The 27,730-nt window shown below is 41.6% G+C and overlaps 1 protein-coding gene and 1 pseudogene across 1 annotated transcript in view; one reads left to right on the top strand and one right to left on the bottom strand.

The window, feature by feature from the left end:
* CEP89 (centrosomal protein 89) overlaps nt 1-27,730 on the top strand; it is an 80,348-nt gene that overhangs the window by 24,525 nt on the left and 28,093 nt on the right. Inside the window, exons 7-14 of the mRNA XM_073795756.1 lie at nt 2,235-2,277; nt 4,539-4,757; nt 6,089-6,231; nt 14,935-14,985; nt 15,150-15,233; nt 21,510-21,620; nt 24,444-24,552; nt 26,515-26,695. Of these exons, the coding sequence (XP_073651857.1) occupies nt 2,235-2,277; nt 4,539-4,757; nt 6,089-6,231; nt 14,935-14,985; nt 15,150-15,233; nt 21,510-21,620; nt 24,444-24,552; nt 26,515-26,695 (941 nt within the window). The remainder of the gene's footprint in view (nt 1-2,234; nt 2,278-4,538; nt 4,758-6,088; nt 6,232-14,934; nt 14,986-15,149; nt 15,234-21,509; nt 21,621-24,443; nt 24,553-26,514; nt 26,696-27,730) is intronic.
* On the bottom strand, nt 18,878-20,040 carry LOC117308986 (partitioning defective 6 homolog beta pseudogene; annotated as a pseudogene).

The following is a 27,730-nucleotide window of genomic DNA, read 5'->3' as shown; positions in this document are numbered from 1 at the left end:
ATTGTTTTTTTGTGTGTGTGTTTTTTAAATATTTATTTATTTATTTTTGGCTGCGTTGGGTCTTCGTTGCTGCACGCGGGCTTTCTTTAGTTGTGGCGAGTTGGGGCTACTCTTCGTTGTGGTGCGCGGGCATCTCATTGCCGTGGCTTCTCTTGTTGCCGAGCACGGGCTCTAGGCATGCGGGCTTCAGTAGTTGTGGCGCATGGGCTTAGTTGCTCCGAGGCATGTGGGATCTTCCCAGACCAGGGCTCGAACCTATGTCCCCTGCATTGGCAGGCAGATTCTTACCCACTGCGCCACCAGGGAAGCCCAAGGATTGTTTTTTAAAAACGGATTTTCTCAATTAGTAGAATTTCCACCATAATTTCAAAACAACATTTGTGATTTGTGGGGAAGAAAACTTCCATTAAGAGTTCTTTTCCATTGAATGTTTTTTTAAAAAAGGTTTTAAAACATGAAAAAACTCATGTTTTGCATAGTTTAAAATGAATGTAATGTATTGAGGGATTAGAAATCACTTACATTTACATTTTCATTTGTAGAATGAATAGACAATAACCAGTTTGCAGACATGGAAATAGTTTACTTAAGTTTTTAATTCTGCGATGTCAAAGGAGTTTAAAAATTAAAGACTTCTCAGTAGAGTTAATTTATAACCTTATCTACTTTTTCAGCAGAAATTAGAAACTTAGAATCAGACTGATGTGTAGTAGAAAAATGAACAAAAGTTCAAAGACTTCCCTTTCCTCTAAGTTTTGGGTTGAAAAGGAGGATGTTGTATTCTTTTCTCAGTACTTTTTTTTTTTTTTTTTTTTTTTGCTGTACACGGGCCTCTCACTGCTGTGGCCTCACCTGTTGCAGAGCACAGGCTCCGGACACGCAGGCTCAGCGGCCATGGCTCACGGGCCCAGCCGCTCCGCGGCATGTGGGATCCTCCCGGACCGGGGCACGAACCCGTGTCCCTTGCATCAGCAGGTGGACTCTCAACCACTGCGCCACCAGGGAAGCCCTTCTCAGTGCTTTGAAAACGTGCTTCTCTGAAGCTAATGGGGTCTTTTTGCATATCCCAAGGAGAAAAGGCCAGTTGGAATTTGCTTTGTGCATCTCTGCTCAGCACCTACAGTCATATCACATGCTTTAGAATGTGAACTGGTGGCCTGTCACTTATGGGACCTGCATGTAAACACCATGACTGACTACCAATAATAAATTGTGGAGAAAAGGCAACCCTCCTACACTGTTGGTGGGAATGTAATGGACAGCAGTATAGAGGTTCCTCAAAAAACTAAAATAGAGTTGCCATATGATCCAGCAATCCCACTCCTGGGCATGTATCCGGAGAAAACTCTAATTTCCAAAGATACTGTGTTCATATGCAGCACTGTTTACAATAGCCAAGACATGGAAGCAACCTAAGTGCCCATCAACAGATGAATGGATAAAGAAGATGTGGTACACACACACACACACACACACACACACACACACACACACACACAGGAATATTATTCAGCCAGAAAAAAGAATGAAATGCCATTTGCAGCAACATGGATGGACCTAGAGATTATCATCCTGAGTGAAGTAAGCCAGACAAAGACAAATATTATACGGTATCACTTATGTGGAATCTAAAAAATAATACAAATGAACTTATTTACAAAACAGAAATAGACTCACAGATGTAGAAAACAAACATATAGTTACCAAAGGGGATGGGGGGAGGGATAACTTAGGAGTATGAGATTAATAGATACACAGTACTATGTATAAAATAGATAAGCGACTAGGATGTACTGTATAGCACAGGGAATTGTATTCAGTGTCTTACAATAACCTATAATGGAAGAGAATTGGAAAAATACATATATGTATAACTGAACCACTTTGCTATACACCTGCTAACACAATATTGTAAATCACCTAGACTTCAATTAAAAAAAAAAAAAAAGACACTGAACTCATGGACAAAAAGGCAGGAAGAAAGCAGGACTTCCCTTGCTGCTCAGAGAACCTGCCAAGAGGGGAAATCCCTTAAGGTTTTGGTTCATTTAAAAGAAACAGTGAATATTAAAGTTTCTAAAGCTAAAACAAACTAGCAACTATAAGAGCCAAAATGAAGGGGGAAAAAAGTGCTTAAATATTTGATATACGATGACCTACCTGCTTGTGCCAATCCACTTTTAGAAGATGCTGAGACTCTTAATTCATTACTCTCATGTTGTTTTCTTCCTTAGGATGAAAAACCATCATTGTGTGGAAAACCTCCACCCTCTCCAGGTATTTGCCTTTTGAATTTCATTGTGATTGAAAAGCTGATTGTTCTAGCGAATACCCAGAATAATCTCACATAAAACAAAGATCTCTTTTTTTTTTTTTCCTGTAAAGGCTGTTGCTTCTGTCCCATTATCAGAATTGGGAAGAGGAGGCAGTTTGTTGAATTTCCACCTTTGCCTTAAAAGAGAGAGTCCAAACGTGTACACGTTGGATGATGGATATATGTCCCCATGGCATGTGCTCAGATCCTGGGGAGGGGAGTGGACCTGTGGGTTATAGGCAGACACTGGGAGGGGGGTGCATGCAAACGGGGGCTCTGCTCAGGGGCTAGAGACAGAGCTGAGGGGTCTAGAGATACTTTCTGGGGTGCTATCCCCTCTACAGTTTGAGGAGCCTCATTAGCTTTCAAGGTGGATTTTGTAATTTTTTTCCTGTTAAGCCTCACATTGCTAGTCTGAAAATCCTATCAGGAATCAAGGCTTTTGTCTATCCTCCATGTCTGATTGGCTTTGTTTTCACCCTTTCTATCTTGGTGTTTTTGGTGCTGCTGTATTCTGGGATATTGCTGGGGCTCTAATGTCTAGCCCACAGGTTGATTCTTCATTGTATGTATTCTGCTGCTCAACCCATCCTTTGAATTTGTATTGTGAATGAAACTGTTTGTTTCCATGATTTCTATTAAGTATTGACAAACATCTCTCTGGAATCTTAACTACACCCATTCAAAAATCTTATAGTTGCTGAGCAGCCAACTGTGTCCTCTGTTATTTGATTTTGGTGCTTCTCTTAGCTCACATGGTTCTTGGTGATGTGTGATGTGTTTGCCTTGGTCCTTGGGAGTCCCTGTTGGTCTGCCTGGGGATGCTGTATCTGATTACTGCAGGCTGCTCAGAGGGGGAAACCAGTGGGCTGTCAGGCGTACAGCCTGTCTCCAGTGACTGACAGGGACAGACAGGGTGTGTGGTCAGCCAGGGGGTTCGGGGGTCCCTCTTCCTCCTGAGTTTCCCCAGCCCCAGTGCCTGCCTGCCTCTGTCCTCAGAGCCTGTCTGTACTACCTGGCCCAGGGGGCTTGAACCATTGCTGATCCCATCTGGCACATTAACTGGATACCTCATCAGCCCTTTCTAGGTCACTTTGTGTCCCCAGTACCTGCCAGGGCAAAGCACATCCCTGGAAGCACTCCCACCTCCAGGAGCTGACCTCTCCTGGCATATTTTAGGCTGCAGCTTCCATCTTCAATCTAATCTCAAATGTTTTCTCTCCGGGATTCCTGGTGGCTCACCTCTTGTTTTCAGTGTAGCTGTGGAGTTACTCATTTCTTAGACTTTCCTTTCATGTTCTAGGGGTTGGGGATGTGTGTGTCAGAGGTCAGGGGAGGCTGTCTGGAGCCACCAGCATTCCCGCCCTTGTCTGCACATCTGCACACAGAAGCTCTGCCCGGGCTGGGAGCCCATCGTAGCCCTCACCTCCTTTGATCTCCCTGTGGAACATCGCTCTCTGCTTTCCTCCATCTTTCTTGCTGCTCCTTCCTAACATCCTTCGTGGTCTCTGGCTTTCTTCTCACCCCGGTGCCTTCAGGTCTGCCCACATGCTGGTGACGCCTCAGTCTCTCCAGCTGAGGCTGCCTTCAGAGCTCCAGGCCCGTGTCCTAGCCTGGGCTTCCCTTCCCCTGCCATGCTTGTGTCCCTTGTCTGGCTAGATGTCTTCCAAACCACAGGTCTTGGTGCTCATCCTTGACTTGCCCCCCCTCACTGTCCACACCCAGTTGAGTTCTTGAGCCCTGCTGAGCTTTCGCCCCTGAATCCTTCTCTCATGTCCTTTCCTCTCCATCCCTACTCTAGGAGTCTCCTGACTGGTCTCCCTGCCTCTGGGCTAGGCCTCCTTCCTGTTTGGTTTCTTCACTGCTGTCCTCAGGGATTCATCTGAGAGTAGAGCCTCTTCTTTCCATACTTCTGCCTGAAAGGCTTTCTGGCTCCTGGTGGCCTGCAGGATACAACCTCCACTCTGCATATTATGATATGTACAATCCTATGTCCAATAGTATAGAGCCTCCACTGGCTCCTGCCTCCCCCTCTGTCATCCCTCTTCCTGTTGCTCACTGTAGTCTCAACAGACCATGCACTCTTTGCTGTATAGGCCATTCTCTTTGCAGGCACTGACATGAAGAGTTGCTCATGTGGTTTTTGAAATTGTCTCCTGTAATTTTGATGTAGAATTGTAAATATCAATTAATATTTTAAAACTTTTTTCCTGTGCCTTTTTAGATGTAAATGGTAGAACACATCGAAGACATATAGAAATAACCAAAGAAAAGTTCGAGGAATTAAAAGAAGACAATTTGCATCTAAACAATGCAAATCAAACCCTTACTCTTGAACTTAACATAATAAAAAAAACAATGAAAGAACTACAGTTAAAACTTAAAAGGATGGAAAAAGAAAATGGAAGGCTGAAAGAAGTTGAGAAAGCATCCTCTCAGGAAGGTGGGGACAACTACACAGTTCTTTTATTAAAGGAACAAAGAAGAATTCAAATTTTCTTATTTATTTTGAAAGTTAATATTTTATGTTACAGTATTTGGTGATATTAATGTTCTTGATATTTTGTTATGATTTTAAGATCTTTCATTAATATCCTTATACTTGTTGAAATTTGATTTCATCTGCTGTGTCATTATTATTATGCTAAAATTCCAACACTTCTTTTGATTCTTAGCATAGTATTGTACATATGTTTCATATCAGTTTTTATCCCCATGAGCAGCATATAAAAGTGGCTCTTTCACCACATACTTACCAATGATGAGGATTGTATTTTCCTTGCGAATTTGATAGGTTAAAAAAAAAGAAGAATCCCATTTTAGTTTAATTCATTTACTGTTGATGAAGTTGAATATTTTTTTCATTATCTTTGTGGGTCATTTTCTTTCTCTTTTATAAGTTTTCCCATTTTAAATTGAGATGCTTTGATCTTTTCTGTTGATTTGTAGGAGCTCTTTACATATTAAGGGTTTTAGGCCTTTGTCATGTATGTAATATTTTCTCAGTTTGTTGATAATTCAGCTAAACTTATAGGATATTTTTCTGTTATGACCTATGCCATTGGTGTCAAGTTCTTTTTAATGCTAAGATCAGGGACTTCCCTGGTGGTTAAGACTCCACACTTGCACTGTGCAGTGGGGGCAGGTTCAATCTCTGGTCTGGGAACTAGGATCCCATGTGCTGCGTGGCACGGCTAAAAAAATAATAATAATAATGCTAAGGTCATATAAATATTCACTGTTTTCAATGTTTTCTCTGTATATTTATCTGTTTATATAAGTCTAATATTATGGCCTTAAGAAAGATGTTGTAGTTTTCTTTATACAGACCCTGCATATTTCTTGTCTTAGGCACATTTCTAGATACTTTATATTATTTGTGCTATTATTTTGTGGGATCTGTTTTCTATGACGTTTTCTAATAAGACATTACTATTATGTGGGAAAGTTATTAGTTGTAATAAATTCTCCATTTATTCTATATAATTTTCAAGGAACATATTTGTATATCATCTGAAACGACTTTTTTTCAACCTAAAATTTTTATTTTACCTTAATTATACATGCAAAAACTTTCACAAACTTCCAAAACACTTTTGACTATTCGATGTTAAAAAAACTTGGTAACTTTTATTCATTTGTATCTATATATCTGTCATTCACTGCCTTTGTGAGCCTAAAAGAGAAAGAAGGACAATCAGCAATTTATATAAAATCTTGATAAATTTGAAATAAGTTCTTACGGTATAATATTGAATTTATATTTTTCAGTAGTCGCTGCACCTGAATTACATTATCTAAGAAAACAAGCTCAAGAACTGGTGGATGAAAATGATGGATTGAAAATGACTGTTCATTGTTTGAATGTAGAACTGAGTAGATATCAAACGAAATTCAGGCATTTATCCAAGGAAGAGGTAATGTTTCCTATTAAGAAAAATCAGTTTTCTGATATTTTAGCCTTTCCTGTTGAATTGGCTTCCAATTCTAAAGGGCTCATATTTATTATAATTTGGTATAAAAAAAGATACATCCAAAGTAGAGTCTTTCTGAGCACCTTTCTATTTTCTCCCTCCCTCCCTCCTTCCCACCCTCCCTTTCTCTGATGGGTCTTGGAACATCCCCAACTACTGGGAACCACTAAGAATAAAGGCAGCAGCTTGGACAATCACAGAGGTTTGAGAGGCAGCCAAGAGCTTGGGCCAGGCTGACGGATGAGACTCATCTCCTATACAAGACCACTCTGTCAAGACAGGAGAGGTGGCTGTTTTTTCTAATGCACAGAAACCAACACAGAGAGTAAAGGAAAATGAAGAAAAAAGGGAATATGTTCTAAAGAAGAGAACGAGATAAATCTCCAGAAACTAATCTTAATGAAATCCAGATAAGCGATTTACTCAATAGAGAGTTTAAAATAACAGTCATAAAGATGTTCAGCAAGGTCAGGAAAGCATGAACAAAGTGAGAATTTCAACGAAGAGATAGAAAATATTTAAAAAGTACCAAAGAGAAATCATAGAGCAGAAGAATATAATCCTTGAGGTGAAAAATTCAATAGAGGGTTTCAACAGCAGACTAGCGCAAGTGTGAGAAAGGATCAGTGAGCTTGAAGACAGGGCAGTGGAATTTATCCAAACAGAAGAGTAAAAAGAATGAAAAACAGTGAAGATAGCTTAAGGAATGCCATCATGTGGATTACAGAGGTCCCAGAGGGGAAAGAGAGAAAGGGGCATAAAGCTCATTTAAAGAAATAATGCTGAAAAGTTCCCTGCGGAAAGAAATAGACATCTCAATCCAGGAAGCCCAGAGAGTTCTAAAAAAGATGAATCCAAAGGCACCCACGGCAAAACACATTATAATTAAATTGTCAAAATTTAAAACAAGGAGACAATCTTAAAAGCAGCAAGAGAAAAACATGTTACATACAAGGAAACCCTCATAAGCTCTATCAGCAGAAACTTTGCAGACCAGAAGGGAGTAGCACAATATATTCAACCAAGAATACACTACCCAGCAAAGTTGTCCTTTAGAATTGGAGTAGACAGAGGTAAAGAGTTTTCAGGACATGCAAAAGCAGAAGGAGTTAATCACCACCAGACCAGCCTTACAAGAAATGTTAAAGGACTTGCTTCAAGCTGAAATACAAGGGCACTAATTAGTAACAGGAAAACATGAAATTAAAATTTTCACTGGTAAAGGTAAATGTATAGTAAAATTAAAGATAATCTGTTGTGAAGTTGGTGGGTTAATCACTTATAAATCTAGTATGAAGGTTAAAAGACAAAGATAGTAAAAATATAACTACAATAATTTGTTGATGAATATACAAGATAAAAAGATGTCAATTGCAACATCATAAACATAAAATGGGGAGAGAATAAAAAATGTAGTTTTGCAATTCATTCAAACTTAAGTTATCAACTTAAAATAGACGGTTATAAGTTGTTTTATGTAAGCCTCATAGTAACCACAAAGCAGAAAGTAAAGACAAAGTAATCTAAACGTAACACTACAGAAAACCATGAAATCACACTTGAAGAGAGCAAGAGAAGAAAGGAACCAAAAGGAATTACAGAAAGCCAGGGAACAGTGAACAAAATGGCAATTAAGTCCATACCTAACAATAATTACTTTAAATATAAATGGGCTAAAATTCTCCAATCAAAACACATAGAGTGGTTGAATGGATAAAAGAGCAAGACCCATGTATGTGCTGCTTACAAGAGACTCACTTCAGATATAAAGACATAAACAGACTGAAAGTGAAGGGATGGAAAAATGTACTCCATGCAAATGGAAGCCAAAAGAAAGGTGGGTTGGCTTTACTTAGACAAAATAGACTTTAAGACAAAGACTGTAATAAGAGACAAAGGTTATTATAAGATGATAAAGAGGTCACTCCAACAAGAGGATATAACATTTATAAATATTTGTGAACCCAACATAGGCACAGCTAAAAATATAAAGCAAATATTCACAGACCTAAAGAGAAAAACAGACAGTCATACAATAATAGTAGGCAACTTTAATACCCCACTTTTATTAATGGATAGATCATCCAGACAGATAATCAGTAAGGAAACATTGGCCTTAAATGATACATCAGACCATGTGTATACAGAACATTGCATCCAAAAGCAACAGAATAAACATCCTTCTCCAAGCACACATGTAACATTCTCCAGGATAGATCATATGTTAGGCCACAACACAAGTCTTAATAAATCTAAAAGGATTGAAGTCATATCAAGCATCTTTTCTGACCACAATAGTGAAAAACTAGAAATCAATTAAAAGAAGGAAACTGGAAAATTAACAAATATGTGGACATTAAACAACATGCTACTCTGATCAAACAGTGGATCAAAGAAGAAATCAGAAAACATCTTGAGACAAATGAAAATGGAAACACAACATAACAAAACTTACGGGATACAGCAAAAGCAATTCCAAGAGGGAAGTTCATAGTAATAAACACCTACACTAAGAGACAAGAAAGATCTCAAGTAAACAACCTAACTTTATACCTCAAGTAACTAGAAAAAGAACAAATGAAGCCCAAAGTTAATAGAAGGAAGGAAATAACAAGGATCATAGCAGAAGTAAATTAAATAAAAACTAGAAAAGATCAATGAACTAAGCTGATTGTTTGAAATCATACCAAGTATTAATACCAACCCTTCTCAAACTCTTCTAAAGAATTGAAGAGGAAGAGACACTGCTAAACTCATTTTACGAGACCAGCATTACCCTAATGCCAAAGCCAGACAAGAACACTCCAGGAAAATTGTAGGCCAATGTCCCTGATAAACAGAGATACAAAAATCCTCAACAAAATATTAGCAAACTGAATTCAACAGTATAGTTGACCCTCAAACAACATGGGTTTGAACTGTATGGGTGCGTTATACGTGAATTTTATTTTCAGTAAATACGTACAGTACTACAGAATCCACGGTTGGTTGAATTGGCAGCTGTAGAACTGTGGATCTGGAGAGCCAACTGTGGGACTTGAGCATCTGCAGATTTTGGTATCCACAGCCAGTCCTAGGACCAGTTCTCCACAGAGAGGGATGACTGTATATTGAAAGGATCAAACACCACGATCAAGTGCTATTTATTCATGGGATACAAGGATGGTTCAACATCTGCAAATTAGTCAGTATAGTAAGTCCCCTACATATGAACGAGTTCCGTTCCGAGAGCACATTTGTAAGTCCGATTTGTTCCTAAGTCCAACAAAGTTAGCCTAGGTACCCAACTAACACAATTGGCTATATAGTACTGTACCATACTAGGTTTATAATACTTTTCACACAATATGTAAAACACAAAAAATAAAACACTTTTAATCTTACGATATAGTAAGATTACAGTAGAGTAGCACAGTACAACAGCTGGCATACAGGGGTTGGCATGGAGTGAATAGGCAAGAAGAGTTACTGACTGGAGGAGGGAGAGGAGGTGGGAGCTGGTACAGCTGAAGGACCATCAGCAATAGGAGACAGAGGGCAAGCTGCAATTTCACTCATGCCTGATGTTGATGGAGCACATGTTTGCATCTTTGAAAGTTTGCAACTTGAAGGTTTGTATGTAGGGGACTTACTATATAATACACCATATTAACAAAATTAAGAGTAAAACCTGTGATCATCTCAATAGATGCAGAAAAGTTTGACAAAAATTCAACATATTGTCATGATAAACACTCTCAACAAACCGGGTGTAGAAGGACCATAGTGCAACATAGTAATAGGCCATATATGACAAGCCTACATCTAAAGCTGAAACCTTCAGGGGCAACACAATGATGTCCACTCTCACCAGTTTTATTCAACAGAATACTAGAAGACCAAGCCAGAGCAATTAGGCAAGAAAGATATAAAAAGCCTCCAATTGGAAAGGAAGAAGTAGAATTGCCTCTGTTTGCTGATGACAGTGAAATTATATATAGAAAACCCTAAAGGCTCCACCACAAAACTGTTAAAACTAATAAATGAATTCAGTAAATTTGCAGGATGCACAATCAATATGCAAAATTCAGTTGTGTTTCTACACACCAAAAACTATTGGAAAGAGAAATTAAGAAAACAATCCCATTTATAGTAGCATCAAAAAGAATAAAACACTTAGGAATAAATTTACTAAGGAGGTGAAACATGTACACTTGATCTTAGCAAAAAGGCCAAGAAGCGATAAGGAGGTGAAACATCTGTACACCAAAAACTATAAAACATTGATGAAAGAAATCAAAGATGATGCAAATAAGTGGAAAGATATTCTGTGCTCGTGGATTGAAAGAATATTGTTACAACGTCCGTACTACCCAAAGTGACCTGCAGAGTCAGTATGATTGCTATCAAAATTCCAGTGGCATTTTTCACAGAAACAGATAAAACAATCCTAAAATTTATATGGAACCACAAAAGGCCTCAGATATTTAAAGTAGACTCAAGAAAGAAAAAGCTGGAGATACCACACCTCCTGATTTCAAGCTATATTACAAAGAAATAGTAATCAAAACGGTGTACTGTTGGCATGAAAACAGACACATAGATCAATGGAACAGAATTGAGAGCCCAGATATAAACCCATGTGTATACGGTCAACAAAGGAGCCAAGAATATACTCCACCCGGCACTGTTATCCGAAAGGGAAAGGATAGTCTCTTCAGTAAATGATGCTGGGAAAACTGAATATCCACTTGCAAAAGAATGAAACTGGACCCCTGTTGTACACCATACACAAAAATCAACTCAAAATGAATTGAGGACTTGAATGTAAGACCTGAATCATAAAACTCCTTGGTCTTCGCATTGATTTTTTGGATTTTTTAAAAAATTTATTTATCTATTTATTTTTGTCTGCTTTGGGTCTTCGTTGCTGCGTGCGGGCCTTCTCTAGTTGTGGTGAGTGGGGGCTACTCTTTGCTGCAGTGCACGGGCTTCTCATTGCGGTGGCTTCTCTTGTTGCGGAGCATGGGCTCTAGGCGCACGGGCTTCAGTAGCTGTGGCACAAAGGCTTCAGTAGTTGTGGCTCGCGGGCTCTAGAAGCGCAGGCTCAGTAGTCGTGGTGCACGGGCTTAGTTGCTCCGCGGCATCTGGGATCTTCCCAGACCAGGGCTCGAACCCGTGTACCCTGTATTGGCAGGCGGATTCTTAACCACTGCGCCACCAGGGAAGCCCTGGTTTTTTGGATTTGATACCAGAAACAAAGACAACAAAAGCAAAGATAAACAAATGGACTACATCAAACTAAAAAAGCTTTTGCAAAGGGAACTATCAACAAAATGAAAAGGCAACCTATGGAATGGGAGAAAATATTGGCAAACCACGTGTCCAATAAAGGGTTAATATCCAAACTGTACAAGGAACTCATACAACTCAATAGCACAAAAACAAATAACCCAATTTGAAAATGGGCCAAGGATCTGAATAGACATTTTTCCAAAGAAGACATACAGATGGCCAACAGGTATATGAAAAGGTGCTCAACGTCACTAATCGTCAGGAAAATGCAACCACAATGAGATATCACCTCATGCCTGTTAGCGTGTCTTTTTTGAAAAAGATAGAAATTCTGGTGAGGGTGTAGAGAAAAAACCCTTGTACACTATTGGTGAGAATGTAAGTTGGTGCAGCCACTATAAAAAACAGTATGGAGGTTCCTCAAGTAATTAAAAACGGAACTACCATACCATTCAGCAATCCCACTTCTGGGTGTATACCTAAAGGAAATGAAATCACTATCTTGAAGAGATAGCTGTACTCTTATGTTCATTGCAGCATTATTTATGATAGCCAAGGATGAATGGATAAAGAAAATGTGGTATATGTCACATGTTTTATATATATATATATATATATATATATATATACACACACAGACACATATACGTATATATATACATATATATAAAAACCATGTGACATACAGTGGAATATTATTCAGCCTTAAAGAACAAAGCAGTTCTGTCACTTGCAACATGGGTGAACGTGGAGGGTATTATTCTAAGTGAAATAAGCCAGATAAAGGACAATACTGCTTGGTGTCACTTATATGTGGAATCTTAAAAAAAGAAGTCAAACTCATAGAAACAGAGTTGAATGGTGACTGCCATGGGCTGGGGGGCGGGGCGGTGGGAAAAATAGGGAGAGGCAAGTAAAAGGGTACAAACTTTCAGGTATAAGATGAATGAGATCTGAGGATCCAATATATAACATGGTGACTATAGTTGATAATACTGTACTGTATAGTTGAAACTTGCTGAGAGAGTAGAACTTGTGTTCTCTCCCCACAAAATGGTAAATATGTGGGGTGATGGGTGTGTAATTAACTTGGAGGTGGAGATCCTTTCACAGTCTATGTGTATATAAAGAGAGAAGACAGACTAGGTTTTACTTTAGAAGCAGGATTGCAGAATTCGATTCGACAGACTCTAACTGAGCAAACCACTACGCTATTTTTGAGGTTCTGAGCAAACCTCAAAAATTGTGAGGAACAACAAGAGGACCCAACAGCTCAGGTCTGTGCCCTGGAGGCTCGTGTGTGTGAGGGTCGTGTGGGGCTGGAGGCGTGGTGGGGGTGTCAGGACGCCCAGCTCACTGGCTCCTACTGGGATCGGGGTGGCGGGGGAAGCCAGGTGTGCATGGTGTTGTCACGTGGCTCCTGGGAGTTCAGGGCAGCTTTATGGGCTGCTTTCTTTCTTTCTAAAGTAGGACTTAGGTTTAAATTTTTTAAATATCAGCTTTGAGATGTAATTCACATACCATCTAATTCACCCATTTAAAGTATACAATTCAGTGATTTTTTAGTGTATTCACAGAACTGTGCAACCGCCACCACAATCAATTGTAGAACATTTTCATCACAACAAGAAAACTCACAACAAGAAATCTCACACCTGTTAGCGGTCACGCCCCCTTCTTTCCCACCACCCACGTTGGCCCTGGCAACCACTACTTTCTGTGGATTTGCCTATTCTGAAAGTTCTATGTAACTGGAATCATACAACAGGTGGGCTTTTGTGGCTGACTTCTTTCACTTAACATAATGTTAACTTTTTTTTTTTTTTTAACAAAAATATTAAAGTTCCTGGGGTCCTATGATCCAAAACAGGCTTCCTAGGCCAGGGCCTTCTGCAGGGCTGTGAACAAGCCAGTTCTCTTTCAGAAGGTTGTGGGCAGGCAGGCCCAGCGACTGGCTGCTGCCCTCACCCGCCACCCCCAAAATGTGCACACCATTCTACCCTTTGCGGCCACCGTTCTCCATGACAGTCTCCCCTGATGCCTCCAGCCACAGGTGATCTGTCTCTCCAACCACTGCAGGCTTCTGTTTGTTCCACTCTCAAGGCACGTTCTGCCCTGTGCGATGTGAGAAGACCCATCTCTGTGTGGAACCATACAATCCTTGTAAACAGTGACATGTGCTGTAACGTCCACAATGGCTTAGTGAGCTTCCAGTGTTTGCTGAATGAATCATGAGATGGTAAACGCGTTAGAAAATCTTTGTTGGATAAGGAATTATGCCATCAGGGCCATTGCTTCTGGCCCTGATGGAATTACTGCTACCAGCTTTGGCCTCTTACTGTAAACAACTAGAAAACCAGGCAGAATGAATAATACAACTCTCTACAGACATCAGACAGCAGGCAGCACTGTCCTCATGGGGAGAAGGAGGATAAATAGATGAGCCTTATGATCACATTGCTTTCTGCTTGGAGGCACTCTCGGATAACAGTGCCGGGTGGAGCAACGCAAGCAGAGTGTGGCAGTCTGAACTGAAGAGACAGATTAGATTTGGGGAAGCAGAGGAGACTAGGATTTGTGGGACAGGAACACCAGAGAGGAGGGAGCCATGGCAAGAGCTACATAAATCCACATGGGGTTCCTCGCAGTCCTTTGTTGAACACTAATCTGCACATGTATAGGATGAAACTCTGTGAGGCCAGGCAGAAAACAAGTTCAGGGAGCTGTGAGCTAAAAATAATTAGCACCCGGAGACCTTTGGGTTCTGAAAAAGATGAGCCTCAAAAGCATCGTCTTTTGTGCGTAACTTAAGAGCCTACAAAAGAAAAAGAAAACAAAACACTTTAAAAGAAGACAACAAAATCTAGACACTCAACAACATAACACTGAAAAAGTTTTATTGGCATCCAATAAAAAATTATTAGATATGTTCCACATTTTAAAATGCTGAAAAGTTTTGACAACTAAATGCAACATGTAATCCTGGATTGGATTCTTGACCAGAAAAGGACATCAGTGGGAAAATAGGCAAAATTTCAGTATAGTCTATAGATTAGAATACAGTATTGCATCAGTCTTGATTTCCTGATTTTTATGATGGTACTGTGGTCAAGTAGATGAATGCTTTTGCTTTTAGGAAATATACATTGAAGTATTTAGAGGAAAAGGAGCATTATGTGTATAAATTACTCTCAAACACTTCAGATAATTATATATATATAAATATATACACAAATATATCAATTTACACACACACACACACACACAAGATTCCTAGATAGCTGATGCCCAGTCTAGGTTAAGAATAGCTAAGACTTGAAATTGCAGAGGAAGTGTAATTTAATTTGTCTTCACTGTGTGTTTTGTTTTTAGAGTTTAAATATTGAAGGCCTCCCATCAAAGGGCCCTGTACCGCCCTGGCTGGTAAGTGAAAGTTATTTAATTTCAGGCCCATATTTTCTGGGCTATAATTGAATAGCTGTTACAAACCATTCCAAATGAAGTATATTTTCTTTCCTTTTTAAAGATGTGCTGATTGTGTTTAGATGTAAGAAAGATATTAATCTTCTTTATTCCATTATGTTCAGGTGGATACAAAGTACCTGTCCCCCTTGTTGCTGGCCTATGAAGACAGAATGAAAGAGAAGGACGAGCTCAATGCCAGCCTTCAGGTAGGTGGGCGAAAGTCTCAGAAGAACAAGGTTTGTAAAAAAGAAGACCGATTCAAACTTGGAAGCAACATTTTGAAGATAGGTATAGCCAACATCTAGCAGGTACTCAAGTGTTTGTTAAAAGAAGGAAAGGAGGAAGGAGGGAGTGTAGCAGTGTGGGGACGGGGAGAAGGAAGAGGGAAGGCAGGAGAGAGGGACGGGCGGAGCAGGGCGGTGGGTTGGGATTGATGGGAGAAGTATTGGAGGGATGGGGTGCAGCATTGGAAGCCGTGGCTTCCCAGACAGGCAGCCCCACGTGGGCTGGGATCTTGGGGTGTGGAGAAGGCAGCAGTGGGAGGTGCTACTTTCCTGGTCCTGTGCAGCTGCAAACGGCACTGGTAAAAGGGACATTTGGGCAGACAAGGAAGGTAGAAGACCGGGGATGTTTCAGGCAGGCTTAGATGCTTCTTAATTCTATGAAGAGCTGACCCCCAGGAAGTCTAATTACTGAGCTGTTGGTAGTGGTGGGGAAGTGAGGTTTTTGTTTGTTTCTGCCATGTTCACTCTTTTTCATGGGAGTGGCTCCTGGAGCAGAGTTCATTCTAATGATACAGGAAACCAAGGCTGTGCAGGTATTATAGATACGTCCCATGCCTTTCCATGCTGCGAACCTCTATGTTCCTTATTTAAGTGACCAAAGAGATCCCTGGAATTGGAGGGATCCAGAGAGAAAAGAGTTGGTATTTCTAGGATCCCTGATTGGAAGGGTCTGTTAAGAGTCACCCATCCTGTTCTTGTTCTGCTGTCCCATGTACATGGCCCATGTAATGCAGTTGTGAACCTTTTCTCCTAGGCTTTCTGTTGGACACTTAATTTTTTTTTTTTTTAGCCTTTATACAAGTCTATATTTGTAAAAAATAATATACAACTAAAGCTAATTTAATTTTTAAAATCAAAGCTCATTTAGTGATAATGTACATTTTATAATAAAATTGTAGTAAAATACTGACATTTGATAGTTTAAACAAAGTAGCATTCATGTAAAAATCACGTTGCATGTAAAATTTAATTAGAAAATCCATAGTTCACAAAAGTACATATATTTTGTTGATAGCTCATGAGGACATTATCATAAATTTACTTGAGATACAGAACAAAATTCACAGTTAGCTTGACATTTAGTACTATAAAATTTTATGCTGAGTCCACTGATATTTTTGTTAAAAAAGTACACTTGAAATAATTCAGACTACCAATGAATCGACATTTTATTGTATAACCAAGATCTATTGGTTTTACAATACGTCTAGTAATCAATTCTTTCACCAATAATTTAAACGAGAGATCCAGTTGAAAAGACCGTTGACATATACCCTTAGTGGGATAATTAAAAATCACTAGCAGGGCTTCCCTGGTGGCGCAGTGGCTGAGAGTCCGCCTGCCGATGCAGGGGACACGGGCTCGTTCCCCGGTCCAGGAAGACCCCACATGCCACGGAGCAGCTGGGCCCGCAAGCCATGGCTGCCGAGCCTGCGTGTCCGGAGCCCGGGCTCCGCACCGGGAGAGGCCACAACAGTGAGAGGCCCGTGCACCACACACACACACAAAAAAAGCACTAGCAGCTTTGATTTCCATTTTCATGAATATATACAAGACAAATCTGTATTTTACAGTTAAAAGTTGTACAAAAAGTCAAGCTCTGAAGTATTTCTTCCCCTAAGCGAAAAGTTCTGATGTTAAAACTTTGTTAAAAAAAAGAGAGAGAGAGCTAGTATGTGAAAGTATTTTTACTTAAAATGTTGAAGCCCTGCACCGCTTATAATTATAAATGAAATGTAACCTTCTACTTATTAACATTTTGCCATTCAAGATTCAAATTTATAGAACTCAACAGAATGTTAAACCTGGAATGCCATTAAAAAATAGTGGTTATATAACTGGAAGAACTTCAATGAATTCAACAAAAAGTACACTGTATTACATAATGTTGTGCAGTTAACAGTTTAGTGATAACATGTTTAGTGGTAACATGTGAACAAAATACATTGAAGTATTCTGAGTCAAGAGAGCTTCATTTAATCAACTTTACTTCATATACTTTTACCATATAGAGAAAATATCCTTCAAAATGGAGTCATTTGATTCTTCATTGTTTGTTTTAATAGCACACAGTTGTTATAAGGTATCCATTCTAGCCCTAGCATAAAATTAATCAATAAATAACTCTGAGAGAAATATCCATAAGTCATAGGGAACTCATGTAGTTCATACTATTCTTAGTCTCTATATACAAGCTACTGTAGTGCCTGTGCACCTCCATACAATGAAACCAGGCAAGGAACGAAAGTTAGCAGCCTTACTCTTACCTTGCTAAGTGGATGCATCGGAAAGTAATAAATAGCCTCATAAAATTAATTGAGGTACACTCTACCTGTCAAAGGCGAATATGACATACTTTTCATAAAGTGTAGGCAGTGTTTCTAGAAATCTCATTAAGGAAAACCCAAAATTTTCATATAAAAAGTGCACAAGGTTGTCGTGTGTGTAAAAATCTCTTAGTTTGGGTGCATTTTTTTTTTTTAACGAAAATAATTCACACTACTCAAATACATTAAAAGAGTAAAAAGGCAGACAAACAAAATATACACACAAACAACAAAAGGAATGATTTCTAATGAGATTTGGAATGAGGACAAGGAGAGGTTACAGGGGCTTCCCTGGTGGCGCAGTGGCCGAGAGTCCGCCTGCCGATGCAGGGGACACGGGCCCGCGCCCCGGTCCGGGAAGATCCTACATGCCGCGGAGCGGCTGGGCCCGTGAGCCATGGCCGCCGAGCCTGCGCGTCCGGAGCCCGTGCTCCGCAACGGGAGAGGCCACAACAGTGAGAGGCCCCCGTACCGCAAAAAACAAAAACAAAAAAGAAGAGGTTACAGGAGAGAGTCTCCCATATCACCAGAGTCGATGGAACTGGCTTTCACAACATAAGTGATGCCCAAATGGAATGAGTCTGTAAATATGAAAGCTACAAGATGGGCAAACACGGACCTGAACAACTGTTAGAGTTTCTTAATTCAGGAACATAGCTTCAATGCTTTATAACTTAGGAAGCAACCCGTAAAAAACAGTCAATTGATTTGATTTCTTAGAAATTAGGAAAAAAAATTTGAAAAAATTACTCGCTACAGTTAGCAACAGAGGAACAATATTAAAAAATCAAAATACAACATGGGGAATATAGGAGCCAAGGTCCCAAAGTACCGAAAGATAGACTTCTTCACGTTAGAATTAAAAGATATACAGTTAAAGGAAAAATCAACCAGGCTCTGCACAGCAGGTTAAATATGCAACCACTTCAAACGGAAATGATCTAGTCCTTATGTGTAGTTCTGGGAATGTGCTCTAACATCCAGTTCTCTATAGACAAAATAGCAAAAGCACATCATTTCATTAGCAAAGGCCCCTTTGTTTTAGACTTAAATTCACCTCTGACCCACTGAAGTTTATATTAATTATCAAACTACTATTTTAGTAACATTTTAAGCTTGCAATATATTTTTTTCATGCCTATCCCAGATCACTGGTTCAGAGGTACATATGCTTTAAACTAGCCAAATGTACAAGTCTCCACGGCATCCTCACTCAGAAAGCATTCAGACGCGATGGTTTCATAGTGTTATGATTGTTCCATCTTCTTCTAAGAGTTTTTGATTGGAGCACGCGTTTCAAATTCTGTATTTGTGCCACTTGCTAAGGGTGCTAAGCTCACTTCATTAGAAGGAATAAAACCGTTCTGTCCAGATTCAAAACTGAGTCGTATTTGTGTTAATGATTCCAGGCTCTCGGTGTTACGAAGAGCCTTAGGGTTCTGCTGTGGCACACCGTTGTCTTCAATAATAATGTCATCTTCATCGCTGTCTTCATCCTCTGGCTCAAAGCTCGGTTCGATCTGCTGTGGATAGCCAGGAAGGCTGTTGTCGGTAGACTAGCCAGAGCTGCCGGAAGTCCGACTCTTCCTAATGATCTTGTTCCTCTGGTTTGCTGGTCTCACTGTGATGGTGAGGTCGTGGCTGTTTGCAATCATGTCAGCTACTTGATCTAGACTCTTCCCGGAAACTTCTGTGCCATTAACTTCTAAAACTTCATCATTAACGGCTAATAGTCCTGTGCTTTGAGCCAGACCTCCTGGCACAAGTCTGGATATAAAGATCCTTGGGACCTTCTCTAAGCTGTGGGGTGTCACCCTGACACTGGAGCCGTCCCTCATGTAGAATCCTAGGTGTTTCTCAGTGCCATATTTGTAAAGACGGACCCTACGATGTGTTTCTGGGAGAATATCCACGTCTATAACAGAAGACACAGGTCTGAAGTCCTGGGGCATACTAATGACTATGTGTGGCTTTTTTCTCTGTTTGTCAGGACGAAACAATTTGGTTAAAACATTCTTCTTCTTTATTAGTGTGCCGGTACCAAAGGCACTGTAGTCTGCTTCTTCCTTTTTTTGTATAAAAATCCTAAGCAGTGGGTTGGCCGCTGAAACAGCTTTGTGATAATTAGCATCGTTATTTCTAGGCAGTACATCTCCATGGATGTCTGCATAGCTTACTAAAATGTCAACATTGGGTATCTTATGAACATGTTGCAGTAATCCATAAAACTCCTTAAACTTTCCAGGTTTTGATATTTCCAGTGAAAACCGACGAAATTCAGCTCCAAACTTGCTCTTCACCCCCACGGTGGGGGCCAGGCAGCCGCTGCCCGCTCCTTGCCGGTGTCTGCGGTTCATCCTGAGGCCTGGCCCGCAACGGCCTCCTCCAGCCGGGCCGCCCCTCGGAGCGCGGAGAGCGAGTGCCCGGCCGGCGGGCTCGGGACTCGGCTGCGGCCCAGGCGCCTCCTCACAGGCACCTGCAGAGGGGCGACCGCAGCTCGGGTCTCCGTGCAGAGCTCCGCTTGGCTGGCTCCTCACGCGGTGGGACCGAGGGTGAGACTGGCTGTGCGCCGGGCGGGAACGCGGCTCCCTCCCTTCGGGCCTCGGCGACGGCCGCCTGGACACTTAATTTTTAAGAGGGTGAATTAATCTTGTATAATTGGTTAAGTATCAATCCAAATAATAAAAATACTTATTTAGTGCTCCTTCTAAAATAGGGTTCCGGAAACATTTTCTGTAAACATTTACTTAGTATCAATTTTAGGCTTTGGGGGCCATGGAGTCTCTCTTCGCAGCTACTCAGCTCTGCTACTGTAGCATGAAAGCGGCTGCAGAGCAGGTGTGACGAATGGGCGTGGCTATGTTCCCATAATGCTGTTGACCAAATAGACCCCTGGCCTGTGCGCTGTAGTTTGCCCCACCCATGTTCTCTAAAAGGGCCAGTGCACTGCTAGCAATTAGGGAGTGCGTTTGGGCAGAAAGGTGAGAGAAAGAGAAGTTGCTTGGCATTGTTGCTTTTTATAAGTATAAATGTCTGCTAGCTGGGAGAAGAATATTTAGAAGCGTCCCAGAATAAATATTAACACCTAAGATTCTCACCAGAAGACAACACACAATACTGAAGCTGGCCAAGGGCTAGCTGAGAAAAGCCATGATGGAGACCACCCAGCGTTGAGTGCCACAAACACAGACTGTTAGCAGTCGAAAACAGACCAAGCAACAGTCCTCGTGTGGGGGCCAATGAGTGATGAAGCTGGACTGACTGATGGCTTTAAGTAAGGGAGGCTTTCTCGTGATTGTAATGGGGCAAAATTATGAGACTCCAACCCCTGCACTAAGCCCTTCCCTACCGAAATGGGCTTCAATTAGGAAGAAAAATTCTTATCTTTATCTAAAAAGCTCCAATTTATCCTCCAAAGTCTTTAAACAAAGAAAAAACTATGGCATTTATAGGCATCTCTGCCTTTTTTTTTTTTTTTTTTTTTTTTTTTTTTTTGCGCTGTGCGGGCCTCTCACTGGGAAGCCCAGTGAGAAGGCAGGGAAGCCCATCTCTGCCTTTTTTATTCCCCTTTTTATCTTTTCAAATATTTGGCAGTTATAGAACAATGTTATCAAGTTAGGAATCGAACTAACTTGAGGTGCTTTTGTCCCTTGTTCTCTGCATGGTATGTGTGTCTTGTGTTTTCTCGCTAGACCGTGAGCTCCTCGAGGGCAGGCACTTGGTGCTGGTACCAAGTTTAAGGCTGCCGGTACTATGAGACTTTGCTTAAAAGCTATTAACGTTTGATTTTAGCCACAGCGACAGCATTAGAACTAAGAAATATAGAGATGAATGTATGTGTGTGTTACAGTTTACACAAATTTTGTTTCAGGAGGAAATGAGAACGTTTAAGATGAGAGTCCAAGAAGTGGTGAAAGAAAATGAAGAACTGCACCAAGAGCTGAATAAGAATAGTCTTGTCACCAGTGAGGAATGGCAAGTGGTGTTGTGTTTCTGGTATTTTGCTAATTAAGAAAAAGAAAAGATAATAGGAATAAACTTTATTAAATTGTCATATATATGTATTTTAACAAACATTTTAATGGAGAGTTTCTAAGAAACTAATAAGGTGTAGTGAAAACTAGTAAATTATTCTAAACTTGTATTTTAAAGGCTACTTTAAAACTTCTAAATAGGTTTATATATATATATATATATATATTTGCTGTCTCCATTTTTTTTTTTTTTTTTTTTTTTGCGCTACGCGGGCCTCTCACTGCTGCAGCCTCTCCCGTTGCGGAGCACAGGCTCCGGACGTGCAGGCCCAGCGGCCATGGCTCACGGGCCCAGCCGCTCCGTGGCGTGTGGGATATTCCCGGACCGGGGCACAAACCCGTGTCCCCTGCATCGGCAGGCGGACTCTCAACCACTGCGCCACCAGGGAAGCCCTGCTGTCTCCATTTTTATCTTCTGAGGTTGTATTTTTCTAGGGCACTTTTCCCATCCCGAACCTGTTGAGTCGCATCGTTTCTTAGACCCCTCTGATGGCTCCCAGGGCTTTAGGACAGACAGTCCAGGATGAGGCCCTGCACTCCCAGCTCCCGCTTGCCCCGCCCCTTCCGCTCCCAGACAGCTGAACGCTGCCTCACTTCCAGCCTATTGTTGATGCTCTTCCCTCCCCCCGGAACACCCCTTCCTGCCCTCCTGTACCTCCATTAGGGCCCTGCTCAAATGGTGCTAGTCAGTAGCTCTCCCTGAAGGCAGAGTGAATTGTTCCAAGGCAGAGTGAATTGTTCCTTTGTCTCAGTTTCTGACTTGGCCCTAAACACACGCCCTGTCCTTGTACCTGCCATGCTGGGCCTACCTATGTGTGTTCACACCTGTCTCCCTCTTCTCCTTTGGGAGCATCTCAAGGGCAGGGCCATGTCCTGTTCATCTAGCACGGCAGCAACAGATGCCTGTTCAGTGCACTTGAGAAAGTAAATGTCTTCAAAAGTCTAAAGGCAATACCCAAGCAGGACCAAGAAAGCAAAAGCTATTCAGGTATATCTTTTTTGCCTTGGGTAGGTATGTTATAGTTAATATTTTTTTATGTCTTAACATCACTGAAAAAAATTAAATATTTCCCATATGTGATATATAGAAATTTGGAATTGAGTCAACAGCATTCTTACTGATTTTACTTTACTGATTTTATGGCCACTGATGTGTCAGTTGGGACTGGTTGGGCAGCTACTGGATCCTGTTGTACTGTGGCTTCCCCTGTTGAAATTTGATTTTCTTCTGTCAGGGTTCCTTGTGTGTCTCCCCTCAAACCCTCCTTGAATAGTGCCCTAGAAAGCAGGTCAGCTGGGCTGCTTCCAGGCTTCCTCTCCCAAACCCTCAGATTCTTTCTCTAACCTTGTGTATAGCTGTAAGTCAAACCTGTTTACTTCTCGTTACGGTAAAAACAAATAAAGAAAGAAAGAAAAGAAAGGCAGACCCCACTTTGAACTCCACATGCCCACTGTCTTCCCCAGTCCTGTTTCTAAGACTTCAAAATATGCATCCTGCTCTAGCCTGGTGACCTGTGGCACAGGGTTGGGCTGCAGAAAGCTGTCAGTTCTGCACAGGGCCTGTTGAGGCCCTGCAGCTGGCCTCCCCCTACTCTGAATTCACTGTCCTCCAGCTGGGGCAGGACCGGGGCCTCACACCCTGTAGGCAGATCTCCTGCCACCCCGAAGCCCGTCCCAGTCGTGCCCTCACCTGCCCGGCCTAGACCGCTGCTCCCTGTGCCTGCGCAGGCGTGAGGTGCACTGCGTACCGATCTGACCCCCGGGCACGCCGACTTCACACATCAGCAGAGTCTTTCTCCTTAGTTTCAGATAATTTCTCGATGAACTTCTGGGCTGCAGCTAAACTCTACATTTCTTTCCCTAACTGCCTCTGACCAGCTGGGTAACCTCATGCTTAATGGACCTCCGTTTCTTTACCTATAAAATGGGAAGGAGAATTAAACTAAATTTGAGGTTTTGACCTTTTTTTTTAGGAATGGGAGATCCCTTTCATTTCAAAAACAAAGAAAAGGAGGAAGGGAGGGAGGGAGGAAGTCTGATAAGAAAGTCCAGAGTGGAGCTGCTCTGTTTGAGGCAGGCATGAGGAGGCTGGAACGGCCCGCCTAGGGGAGCTCCCCTGCGGGACAGCGTGGGGCCTTCTCGCCCCACAGGCCGGGCAGCTGGTAGGGACGCCTCCAGGTGCCAAGGAGCTAGTGCACAGCCTCTGTTGAGGGAGGTAATCACTAGAGCTGGACTCCTTTCATTTTTTCTCCCTCCTTCCTGCACCTCACTTTTTTGAGTCTAAAGTGGAAAATTGAGATAATTTACTGGTTTACCATGTACCTCGGGTGGTAAACATTTAACTAGATGATTTCTAAGATCCCTTTAGCTCATTCTCACTGGATTTTGCGATCATGAGGTTGAGCTGAGCTGGGATTTACTTTGCACCAACTGTCAGGATATGGTTTGCGCAGGTGAAATTCAACCTGGGGGGTTCAAGCGGGGGCGTTTTGTACATGGGAGTTTCTATTCTCTTCTTTCTACTTTTGTATATGTTTAAAATTTTACATTTTAACAAGTTACTAAAGCAGTTCGTAATTCACACTTCCTTTCTGTCCTTTCCCTCAATTTAATGGAAATGGCAAGACTTACTATGTTAATAACATGTTTAGCATTAAAACATGTCATTACCTACAACACATTTGATGCTTTCTTTTAGACTCAGGAGTGTCTCTAATCATTCTGCACCTGAATGTCAGTATTTAATTTTGTAAATCAATTGTAGGTGTCAGCTTCAGACTCAAGCAGAACTGGTTTTAGAGGAAAACAAGTTGTTGATAGAGCAGTTGGAGATTCAGCAAACAAAAGCCAAGGACACGCACCAGGAGCGTCTCCAGGAAGGTGAGCGGTCCTTCCCGCGAGTGGTGGTGATGCTGTGACGTCGCCATTGTGTCATTTTACACTGGTACCACCCCCAACCCCACTTGAAGACACTGGAAGTCATGTTTTTTAGAACATGTCTTTTACTGAAGGGCAGCTGTTTATGTTATAGCATATCCAGCCATCACCCCTGATGCACTGACTGCTTTCTCTTAGACTCTACAGTGTCGAGTTACTCTCTTTTGTAAATCAATTGTGGATGACAGCTTTAGAGTGAGCAGAACTGAGTTTTGGGGAAAACAGTGTGCCACGTAACTGGGAAAAAGCGTGTGGGATGAATATTTGAAACAACACGAGGACACGTTCCCCAAAATTTGTTGAATGAGCAAATAAGTAGGAACCATTGACTCTCTAAACAGTTTCTCTGTGCTCTCGCCCTTCCTTCAGCGCTGCAGGCGCTGCCGTAGCTTAAATCTCCGTCAGATCCTTTCTGTGAGCGCCTCCTCTCCCCACGTGTCCCGCCCCCCCCCCCCCGCCCTGCCGCCCCATCCCAGGAGCCTCACAGCGTATGACAGTGGACTTTGTAGTGGCCAGACTGAGTCATTTATTCCACTTCGATTAAAACCAAAACTTATGAGCACAAAAGAGAGTGGTATTTTTTTTTTCTTTGGCTTCACTGATTTTTCTTTTCTGGTGAAGAACCATGTAGGACAGGAGGCCAAGGTACAAGCTGTCTTCTGTGAGCCAGCATGAGTCCTTTCTGTTTCCCCTCCTGCACCTGTTATTCAGCGGCTCCCCTTTCCACACCACGGAAGAGTCCGCTACCAGCCCCTGCTGTAGCTGAAGCTGCAGGGCTGGTGCTTGGCTTGTGTCTGCCGGCCAGGCCGGGTCCGCAGTGAGAGCAGCTCTCAATCCAGCAGGAGTTTCCTCCCCATAGACTGAACAGGCACAGGAGTAGCTGCCTTTGTCCTGCCATTGCTTGGGGTGGAGGGGAGACAGAGCCTCAAAGATCAGAGACGACAGGGAAATTAATTTCATAATTACTGAGCTGACTCTCAAACACAGCAGATCTAAACAGGTAGGATGATTATTTTGGCCTGTGTGATTCAGTCAGCTGCCCATGTTATTTTCCCATTTCCCAGAAACAGCTATTCATTTCGTTCAACTAAATGTTTTCCCAGAACAGAAGGATTTAGAGTTCTACTCTGTAATACTTCTGAGTGCTAGTTTCAGCAGATGCCCAGGAAGTATCTTAATATGACATACTTCCATGTCACTTAGGATGAAAATATTTATGATTTACTTTAGATGTAGGACACTAAACATAAAAAGTTAATGAAGAAAGGGAAGAAAAACAAATCCTGCCCTTAGTTGGGCCATACTTGATGTCCTTAAAATCTTGAAAATCTTGCAGTTTTAGGGACGACATCATGATGTACGCTTGTACATCTGTGTGTGACTTAAGGCTTCAGTCTTTAGAAAGTCAGTTCCTTGAAGACTGGAATCATGTCTTGTTAAATATTATATATTTAACAATAATATCAGTATATTGATCCCCAGTAAGAAAGTGTATATTGAGTGACTACTTAATATAGGGACAGTACTTGCTAAGTACAAAGGCTTTGGTATTAATTTCTAAACCGCCAGCACATTTTTTTTAAGATCATCTTTTTTTTTTTTTTCCTTTTTTGCGGTACGCGGGCCTCTCACTGCTGTGGCCTCTCCCGTTGCGGAGCACAGGCTCCGGACGCGCAGGCTCAGCAGCCATGGCTCACGGGCCCAGCCGCTCCACGGCATGTGGGATCTTCCCAGACCGGGGCACGAACCCATGTCCCCTGCATCGGCAGGCGGACTCTCAACCACTGCGCCACCAGGGAAGCCCAAAGATCATCTTTTATAAGCTCTCACTAGTATTAGTAATCAGTAATCATGCTTTATTAGCTCTTCTGTACCAAGTCTTTATCCATCTATTTTGTGTTTCAGTTTCTAAACTGACTAAACAGCTAATGCTTCTGGAGGCTAAAACACAGAGCCAAGAAAAGGAGCTAACTAAAAGTAAGGAGCAATTGGAAATTTTGCGGACGGAATGCCAGGAGCTAAAACTACAGTTGGACAGCAAAGTTGCAATAGAAGTGCACACTTCAATTGTAAATGAATTAAAAAGGTAAGGACTCAATGTCTTTTCAAGCATTAATGTGTCACCATGCATGTTGTTATAGGCAGGTAGAGAGAGGGTGCTCCCTCTTTTTTTGAGTCATTTTGCTACACCAGCACAGGAGTCCAAGACTAAGAATGGTAAATATTTTGTTAAAGTAGAACAAGGCCGTCCTTGAGGTCTGTGGTCTACAGTTTGTGTGTAGGTATATGATTTTTTCCCCTACTGTTCCAGCCTCTCTTGTTTTTAGAGGTGAAATGAAAGGATAGAACCATAAAATGAAATACAGTGCAGCCATTAAACATGATGTCACAGAAGAATATTTTTGACATCGGAAAATAGCCACAATATATTTGTAAGTGAAGAGATTAGGTTACAAAACAGTATGTACAGAATGATTGCAATTTTATTTAAAAAGAAAAAAGGGGGGCTTCCCTGGAGGCGCAGTGGTTGAGAGTCCGCCTGCCGATGCAGGGGACACAGGTTCGAGCCCCGGTCCGGGAAGATCCCACATGCTGCGGAGCGGCTGGGCCCGTGAGCCATGGCCGCCGAGCCTGCGCATCCGGAGCCTGCGTGTACGGAGCCTGTGCTTTGCAACGGGAGAGGCCACAATAGTGAAAGGCCCGCGTACCGCAAAAAAAAAAAAAGAAAAAAGGAGTGTGTGTGTGTGTGTGTGTGTGTGTGTGTGTGTGTGTGTGTATTAATCTGACCAACCACCCCAGTTTGCCTGGGACTGAGCGGTTTCCCAGGATGCGGGACTTCTCGTGTTAACGAAGATGACTGGGACGAGTTCATCACTCTTGTGTGTGTATGTCTGTCTGTGTCTGTATAATTACATATATGTATATAAAATTACTTATATTCCATACGTACATAGAGAAAGGATTGGAAGAATGGAAAAATAGTAATAGAAATTATCTTTGGCAGGTGAAATTATGGGTGTATCAGCAGTCAGTGTTCTCCAAAGAAACAGCCAATAGGATATGTATAGGTTATGTATGTATATATCTGGAGAAAACAAGAGAGATTTATTTTAAGTAGCGG

The sequence above is a fragment of the Tursiops truncatus genome, chromosome 19 (assembly GCF_011762595.2).
Source record: "Tursiops truncatus isolate mTurTru1 chromosome 19, mTurTru1.mat.Y, whole genome shotgun sequence".
Classification (NCBI taxonomy): Eukaryota; Metazoa; Chordata; class Mammalia; order Artiodactyla; family Delphinidae; genus Tursiops; species Tursiops truncatus.
This window is presented reverse-complemented; position numbering and strand designations above follow the sequence as displayed.